The sequence below is a fragment of the Oryza brachyantha genome, chromosome 7 (assembly GCF_000231095.2).
Source record: "Oryza brachyantha chromosome 7, ObraRS2, whole genome shotgun sequence".
Lineage (NCBI taxonomy): Eukaryota > Viridiplantae > Streptophyta > Magnoliopsida > Poales > Poaceae > Oryza > Oryza brachyantha.
Genome location: NC_023169.2, coordinates 18322590 through 18332147, shown reverse-complemented (window position 1 = coordinate 18332147; position 9558 = coordinate 18322590). Strand labels below are relative to the sequence as shown.

General features: G+C 38.5%; 1 protein-coding gene across 4 annotated transcripts; it reads left to right on the top strand.

The window, feature by feature from the left end:
* Positions 1-5004: 5004 nt before the first annotated feature.
* On the top strand, positions 5005-8464 carry LOC102705645. Of its 4 annotated transcripts, none has more exons than XM_040526200.1 (7): positions 5005-5348; positions 5519-5634; positions 5824-6131; positions 6208-6427; positions 6570-6691; positions 7008-7749; positions 7833-8464. In XM_040526200.1, exons 5-7 carry the CDS (start codon positions 6605-6607, stop codon positions 8150-8152), a joined length of 1149 nt encoding a protein of 382 aa, XP_040382134.1. In that variant the 5' UTR covers positions 5005-5348; positions 5519-5634; positions 5824-6131; positions 6208-6427; positions 6570-6604; the 3' UTR covers positions 8153-8464. The 4 variants fall into 4 exon arrangements, with proteins under 4 accessions (XP_040382134.1, XP_040382133.1, XP_040382136.1 ...); XM_040526199.1 differs by having other exon boundaries at positions 6208-6496; XM_040526202.1 differs by having other exon boundaries at positions 6208-6691; positions 7008-7258; positions 7346-7749.
* The last annotated feature ends 1094 nt before the right edge of the window (positions 8465-9558 follow it).

Below are 9558 nucleotides of genomic sequence, written 5' to 3'. Positions count from 1 at the left end.
TAACCAGGATAGTTACCAACTTTGTTCTCCGTGTCAAAGGGCCTCTTAGATTTAACTTTAAAATGTAATGAAAAATATAAGATGAGTATGTGTCTTTTCTAAATGCATGTAATAGAATAATAAGGCGTAATCATGCTCTCTATCAGCATGATGTTGTGGCTGGACTTAGTACCAATCTTTGTTTTGGTTTTAGTGGTCAGTGATCTTGCTTCAAATACGGTTTGGTGATAGATTTTACTTCAAACAAGTAGTATTATACTCCTTCCGTCAAAAAAACAAAATTACAAGTATTTATGGTTACGAATATGGAGTAAGTAGTTTCTAGACGTATTCTATTATATTCAACATATTTGCGTCATTGTATCTCTTAGCTCGTATGCAATAAGTATCGTCCGGAACGCATATATTACCACGAGATAAGACATTTCTTAGACGGTGAGATATCGGTCCCACCTTTTCGGTGGAAAGCAAGAAACGTCTACTGGATTTGCTCAAAGCAAAGCTAAACTTTGATGATGTATCATGTTGGCGAACCGGCAACCCGTATACTTTAATTTTAATTTGGAAGTATTTCGTGGCATGTAATCTATCTATTTGGTTCATATTATAAAACTTTCTAGTTATATATAAATTCACTATTAATCAGTGATATGTTTATTATATACAGATTTATTGGTACTTATATGAATCTAAGTAAAGCTAGAAAATCTTCATTGAGTCGGTACGATGTACTTTTTTTTCTATAGTTTAGAGGCACGTCTTTTCGCTTATACTAATACTTATATGCTAAAATTTGAATTTTCGACTTTATTTTTGGGTTCTCATCGTAGATTATTTTTCGGCATTGTTTTTAGATTGTTAAAAATATAAAAAAATTATTCATAAATTATTTTTATTTGTCAATATGTAGTTCAGTTTACAATGAAATGAAACATTAAAACATGATTTTTTTTTTTAGAAATCATGGTGTTGATCCTTTTTCTTTTTGTTGGAAATGATGAAACGTATACGGGTTTTGTTACCACCTATAGCTACACCTTGTGTGGGTGCATCATGTTGGCAGATTTGCAGTACTTTGGAATTATACCTTACGATATGTATATCACACCACATAAGTTATTGTTTCCCTAGTTTAATGTTTTAATTTAGTTCACGATGGAACTACGTTAAACCAATATATTTGTTAAGATATCATGGGGCGATCCACCTTTTTTGTCGTTAGAAAGGAAGAAGCGTCTAAAGGATTTGCTACGTCACATTGCCAGGTACGAATTATTTTGCGGCGTGTATATCATCTTACACGAGTTCCATAGGCTCATCTTTCGCCTTTTTTGAAAAAAAGACAAATAGTGTGTTTGTAAAAAAATAATTTATAAATAAAACTTTTATATACGGATCTTAGTGATCTAAAAACAAATGCTGAAAAATAAACCTTAATTAAACAAATCCAAAATAAATTCTAAATTTAAGGTTAAAAATTTAAATTTTATCTCATAAGAAAAAATGAAGATGTTGATGTTTTAGTTTGTTAAAAACAATTTTAGATGTCATGATATTGGTTTGTCCTCTTTCTTTTGAAAAGCAAGAAACATCTCCTGTATCTGATCCAACTGTAGCTAGTAGCTAGAATTCTCATGTGAAACACGCCAGTATTGAGAAAAAAATTGTGCCAGGGCACCACATACAATGGCATGCCTACAATACTTTAAAGTATTTAATGATATCTATATCCTCTTATCATGAGGAAGAAAAGCATACCGGTTGGATTACAACTTCTAGATTTATCCACGTGTAATTAATATGACTTTCACTGTGTGTTAGGCTGACTGATATGTAAGTTTGGACGTGCTCGTACATTGCCACGTGGTATATCATATCCATTTTTTAAAAAAGTTTCTCTCGGAGAAAAACCGAATTAAAATCGCACCAACAAGGTTACAATCTCTTTAAAAAACCATAATTCATTGCAGCCTTCAAGCTGATGCATCACGTTGTCTTCCTTGCAATTAAATTTTGGGACTACTATTGTTGCATCATTGTTAAAAGTTCAACCTTTAGGCCATGTTTGAACAAAGCGATGAAAAGCGCAGGAATAGAAAAAAAATTACAAAAATAAGATATGGTGAAATGTGGAAATCTAAGGGACTGAAAACGGAATTCTATAACTTGAGTTGTTTGGATCAGAGGAAATTTTTTGAATGGAGCTCTTACTTGGTGGGAGGGGGCAGAGGGGCAAGATGAAGTGAAGGAGTTTTTTTTTCCTTTAGCTCAGGGTGGATGTTTTATTTCCTTGTAAAAAATGGAGAGGGGGTCTCTATTTCGAAAGACTTTAATACTGGCTATGTATTTTAATATATGACTCCGTTGTCTTTTTATCGTATGTTTAACCATTCATTCTATTCAAAAATCTTATATAAGTATGTAAATATTCAAGTAATGGTTAAAAATAAATTTGATAATAAATCTAATCACAGCAAAATAATAATAATATAAGTTTTTGTAAGACAAATTTTCAAATACGTGCCAAAAAGCCAACGATGTAATCATAAAATATGGATGTGGTTGTACATTTCCTTGTTCCAAACAGCTTAATGGGAAAAAAAGTTTTAAGACAATCTAAAATCCCACAAGTCCATAAAAACTATATGTTTCAACCGGATCCTTCATTTTTTTTACATAATACTTTTAAAAGCATATAGTCTCTTATATTGGTATGCGAGTCCAATAGAACACCGGATCTATATATATATATCTAGTATCACAGCCAATAATAATACCGCATCTTATAAGTGTGTATGTACATAAAATGTTAAGAGTCAAATCTAAGTCGTTGTCATGTATAACAATTATTTTCTGTTTTCTTCTTTCTTCTCTTCATATCATCGTATTTGCTTATGTGACAATGACAAGAGTTAGCTAATAATCACCAAAATATCTGTATATGTGCCCTTAGGATTGTTTTAAGCGAGATCCCATGGTTTGAACTGGTGGGGTAAAAGCTGAATCTATGGAGCCCGGTTAGAAAAATAAGAGATGGAAAGCTAAATTGGAGCGCTAGGATTTAGTAGGATTGAGCTTCGTAGACTTCTATTTAGGCTGCCTGTGAGATATATGTTGGATTATAAATTGTCGGTAATATATTTTTAAACTCTTATTAAACAATGTATTTTTTAAAAACACTTGTACATACAAGTTCCTCATTTGATATTTCTTAAGCAAAATTTATTTACCTTACTGTTTATTTCGGTTACTACCTCCGTCACATAATAACATTATTTTTCGTTTTTCCGTGTCTAACGTTTGACCATTCGTCTTATTTGAAATTTTTTTGCGATTAATATTTTTATTGTTACTAGATGATAAAATATGAACAGTACTTTATACGTGACTAATTTTTTTAAGTTTTTTACAAAATTTTCAAATAAAACGAATGATCACACGTTACGAAAAACGAAAAATAAAATTATTATGGGACGGATTATTATGGGACGGATACAGTATTTACGTTGTTAAACAACTATTCTGCGACCATGCGTCGGAGGTCGGCCGAGGCGTGATGAGCATCATCACCAGTTAATCAGGGGACCCCAGAGAGATTAATAACATGAACAGTGGACCAACATGCGTCATGGACTCATGGTGCCCACCACCAAACACCCTCTTGTTTAGTTACTAATTTTTTTTTCAAAAATATCCTATCAAATTTTTGGATACTTAAATAAAACATTAAATATAGATAAACCAAAAAACTAATTGCACAGTTATGAAAGAAATCTTGAGACGAATCTTTTGAGCCTAATTAGTTTATGATTAGCCATAAGTGCTACAGTAACAAACATGTGCTAATGATGGATTAATTAGGCTCAAAAGATTCGTCTCGCGGTTTCTAGGCTAGCCGTGAAATTCGTTTTTTCATTCGTGTCCAAAAACCCCTTCTAATATCCGATCAAACGTTTAATATGATGTTTTTGCTAAAAAATTTTGGCAACTAAACATACCCTAATTTAACGCTTTCTTTCTTCTCTCCTCCTTTTTGGTGTTGGGAAATCGCGCCGTCCCTCGCCCATCACTGGCCGCTCTCTGACCCGGAATGCCCACCATGACAAAGCCGACTACGCCACCAGCTAGGCTACCCCTACCCCAACCTGCACTAACATCGCCATGTGTTCGGCGTGCTCCATCCATCGATCCCTCGCGTACATACTGGCCGCTGTTGCACGGAGCTTGGAGACACTCTACACGCTATGACGTATAATCAATTTGTTAATATGGTAGATTATTTATTAAGAAAAGATACGAGACGAAGAAATTTGTTTTATATTAAGACATAGTATCTTCAATGCGAGAGAAAATAGACAAGTATAAGATATAAAAGTTATATCATATTTTTAATACGATATCCTAGAGTATAGAAACAAACATAGTTTAGCATAGTGACGAGTAGCAGCGCAGAGAGGTTGTCGGGGGTGTATTTACTCTCGCTGCGCGCCTCGAAAGGCCTGCTTTTAAGAGCATGTACAATAGTAAGCTATAAGTCAGCTATAAGCATATTTTAAAGAGACAAGAGAGTAGAGATGTGAGCTACTAATTTGTAGCCATCTGCACACAGGTTCCAAGACAAAATATGTGTATAACATGTGAGACCATGTATTAATGTTTTGTAGCTAACTATTGTATGCATTGGCTATTAGGGTCTGTTTGGGACCGCTCCGCTCCTACTTTTCCTGCTCCGCTGCCAAAAGAAGCAACCAAACACGTCCAGCTCCAGAAACTCTGCTAAAAAGGTGGAGCGCCAACTCTACGTTTTTTTAAGCTCCTGAAGGGGTACTCCACAAAACAGAGTTTTGTATCTCCTCCTAGAGTTAGGAGGTAATTAACCACATTTGCCATTACAACGAAAAAAAAATGTTTAGTTGTTTTGTTTTTCACGATACGAGGGATTTCCCTACCTTGCGCCGTCTCCATCCCCCCCCCCCCCCCCCCCCCCCCCCGTACCGCAAGTCCCAGTTGCGCGGGCGATGGACCAAGTCGACGACCACGCGGCAGCGGGCGAGGCGTCGTGGGGGCTGGTACGGCGCCGGGTGGCGGAGGTGTGGCGGCGGCGGGACCATCTACTACGGGGGCCGGGAGAGCTGGTAAGGCAGTGGCCGGCCGAGGAGGAGGCATCCCAACCGGATCTGGAGCACCCGTGGGCAGAGGCTCGGCCGGCGGAAGAGCGGCGACCGATAGAGGCGTCCCGGCCGGTAGAGGAGCTGCCGCTGGCAGGGGAAGGGGCGTTGGGGCGGCGGTCGACAGGGCTTCTGGACCGGTGGCCGGCAGAGGCGTAGGTTCGGCCGACAGAACCGATGGTGAGTGCACTGCTACAACCGATAAACTAATATATGCTACAATCGATGATGAACTAATTCGATTGATTGCTACATGTGTAAGGTTGCAAATCTAACGTATCCATCTAGCAGCTGGCCCCAAATCCAAATTAACGAGCTAATAAAATTATCTTATAATTTTGTCAAACCAGCGGCCGGTAGAGGAGATGGGGCGGCTGCTAGCATCCCTGGGCAAGCTGGTGGCCTCCCAACCGCATCAACAGCTCCCCGGAAGCGCACAACAGCTGCAAAGAACAAAGAAGAACAGGTATTATTCTTCCATGTAGAATAATTTGTCACTGTGCTTGATGCCTTAATAAATTTTTAAGGCAATATTTTTGTACATATTATTGTAGAATAATTTTTCACTATGCTTGATGCCTTGAATAACACAGTGATTGCAAAATTCAATACATTCGGTTCTGTGCTTGAACATATTGTTGCAATATTTGATCAGGGTGATCAAATGGATTGGACCAATGCTCATGTCACATTAGCTTGTGAGTTGATGGCTGAACAAGTTCATAGAGGCAATCGTCCAAATACTCACCTGAACCCTGTAGGTTATACTGAGGTCTCAGATAGGTTTTTTTTCAAATTACGGGTATGTCATTATCAAAGACACAAATAAAGAACAAGTGGGATAAACTAAAGGTTGATTGGACAATTTGGCTAAAGTTGAAGAGGAGGCAAACGGGTACTGGTTGGAACAATGTAACACAAACAATTGACATGGAGACTGAGTGGTGGAAGAAGGCAAAAAATGTGAGTACTGTCGAATTGTGGTGATATGTTTTGATGTACCAAAATATATATTGATAGATGTGTTTTCATTGTATAGGATATTCCAGGTTGTGGCAAGTTTAGGAAAAAACCTCTCCAAAATGAGGATTTGCTTTCTCAAATGTTTAGAAATATTACTAATGACGAAGCGGATCACTGGAACCCTATGAGCGACAACAAATGAAGTGCAATCCTTTGATGTAGACAATGATGATGGAGGTGGAGATAATTATGTTCCAGATGATCAATTTGATGCCAACAACGAGGGGGATGACGAGGTACAGGAGGTGCAGGAGCTCACTCCACGAGCACTTCCAAAGAAAATACCTCGTGTAGATAGGAAAAAGGCAAAGTCAAGTACTGCACTTCTAATTCATGATGCAATTTCGAAGATATCTGATTGTACAAGTTCTTTTACAGTAAAGAAGCAAGAAGGAGTCACCATCAAGGAAGTAATGGAGCTTGTTATTGACTGTGGTGCAGAGTACGGTTCAGATGAGCATGACATTGCCACCCAATTGTTTGTGAAGAAGGATTACAGGGTAATGTTCATGACCCTTCCTACTAGAGAAATAAGGTTCAATTGGCTAAGGAAGAGACATAATGACAAATATGGAAGCTAGATATGTTTGAAACAATTATTTATGAACCTGTGTGCTTCTTGCTTATGTACTGTTGTTTACAATTATTTATGAACCTGTGTGCTACTTGCTTATGTATTGTTGTTTGAAACAATTATTTATGAACATGTGTGCTTCTTGCTTATGTATTGTTGTTTGAAACAAATATTTGTGAGCCTGTATGCTATTTTATTACAATTTGAGTTGATTTTTTTATCTAATGTCAATCCGTGTGCAGAGTGATGATAATGACACTGACCAAAGTGAATCTGGCAATGAGAGCATGATGTCTTCTAGTCTGGCAATGTGTGCTGCTAATCTAACTGCAGCCTATGTTGATTTGTATTGTGCCAAGAATCCTCCTAGGACATCATTGCTTAGTGGAATGGGATGGCTGATAGAGACATTGAACACGCCGGGTGAGTGTCATTCACAGCTTCGGATGAGCACGGAGATATTCTACGACCTTCATGACGTATTGGTGGCAAGGTATGGTCTCAAACCATCCCTACATATGAACACTCATGAGATGTTGGCAATATTCTTATTTGTCTGTGCTGGGAATGAGTCTAATAGAAAAACACAAAACCGGTTCAAGCACTCGGGTGAAACTATTCATAGGAAATTTTGTGAGGTCCTCATTGCTTTGATGGAAATGTCTAAAGATTTTATTAGACCAAAGAACCCCAATTTCACAACTATTCATAAGAGAATACAAAATGATAGTCGAGCATATCCGTATTTCAAAGATTGCATCGGTGCTCTAGATGGCACTCATATTCGGGTTTCCTTGTCACCGGATGATCAAGTGAGATATATTGGAAGGTCTGGTTTACCAACTCAAAATGTTCTAGCAGTTTGTGACTTTGATATGAGGTTCACCTATGTGTCGACGGGACAACCATGGTCTATGCATGATACTAGTGTCCTATATAATGCAATAAGAGTTGACGAAAGTTTTTTTCCACACCCTCCACAAGGTGAGCTGATTTTTTTTCCATATGCATGGTACTGTATTGTTTATGCTTACAAATATGAGCTGATTTTTTTTCCAAATGTATAGGAAAATTTTATGTTGTCGATGCGGGATATCCTAATCTTCCGGGGTACCTCTGTCCTTATAAAGGTGAGAGGTATCATATGCCAGAATGGCATAGAGGAATGGAACCAAACACTCCTAAAGAAAAGTTCAATCGGGTTCACTCATCCATCCGTAATGTTATTGAGCGATCATTTGGATTGCTAAAAATGAAATGGCAAATTCTCTTTAGAATGCCGTCATACCCAATGTTCAAGCAAAAAATGATTGTTGTGGCTACTATAGTCCTTCATAACTTCATTCGTGAGCATGGGGGTGAAGACTTGGACTTCGCTCGGGTGTGACCATGATGAAAATTATATTCCAACAATTCTAGAACGGTATCGCAAATATATAGCTGCATCAAATGGAGATACTACAGAACCAAATGCTCCTACTATAGATCTATTCCGTGATGAGTTGGCCACCGCTCTTTCTCTGCTTGGAGCTAGAATTTTAATGTATTGGAAAATGGTTATATTCGAATGATAGAACTTTGTTCTTTGTCTATCATTAGTTCTATATGGAGTATTGTTTTTTTATTTCAAATGCAATTATAGTAATGTACATCATATTGTAATTCTTATAATATTCTACATCATATTACATCACTTACATAAGTTCTACATACATCAAAACAGACACCAATCGCTAATCAGGGGCATACTTGACCTTTGTCAGAAAAATCTTATGTTTCTAGAGCTAGAGCTATGCTGCGTGCCAAACAGAACCACCAGCTCCACAAACTTCTCAGCAGAGGTGCTCCTGGGTGAAGCTAGTGGAGCAGAGCAGGAAAAACTAGAGCAGAGCAGTGCCAAACAGGCCCTTAGATTGGCTATAGATGAATTAGAGCTCGAGCAAGTTCAATAGTATAGCCAACTACTAGCTCCAATTCTATAGCCAATCTAATAGCCAATTCATGCAATAGTCATCTACAAAACATTAATACATGGTCCCACATGTCATACACATATTTTGTCTTGAAGCCATGTGTAGCTGGCTACAAATTAGTAATTCATCTCTCTTCTCTCTCCGCTCTTGTCTCTTTAAAATATGCTTATAGCATACCATTGTACCTGCTCGTAGTTGGCTATACTATTGAACTTAGCTCTAACCATCTGCGCGCTTCGTGATCAGTGCGGGGACCGACGCTGACGCCGATGCCGACGCAGAGTGCGGCGCAGCGGTGAAACTGCAGCGGCAGCGCCGGTGACGTCCGTCCGGAAAGCGACGGACTGATGACCGCTTGTGCGGGGAGGCGAAGGGGACCAGGCGAAGAGTGAACAGCGGACGGCTCGGCCAGTAGCCCAGTAGGTTGTCCTGCTTGGGTGATTTTGGGCCGCAAATTTGATCGATCTGTGTCTTGTGCACTGGGCCTAGGAAAACCAGTGGCCCGCTCTCAACTTGTGATTTGTGAAGGCGCGACCAACGGCCGATTTCTCCAAGACCCAAACGTAGCAACGTCAGATTGGGGCTGTGCCGTATGCGTCTGGGCGAGCAATTTTTAATTTTATTTATTAAATAATTTACAAACTTAATTTTACATTTTAAAAAATCACAAAACTAACCAAGATTCCGCTAGTATACGACATCTCCGTGACGCACCTTCCCAAAGCGACAGCCCAGCCTTCCACACCATATGAACATATACACATATGGGACATAAACACAGCGATTTTTGCCTTAAAAAAAAACTGATACGACTCCTTCA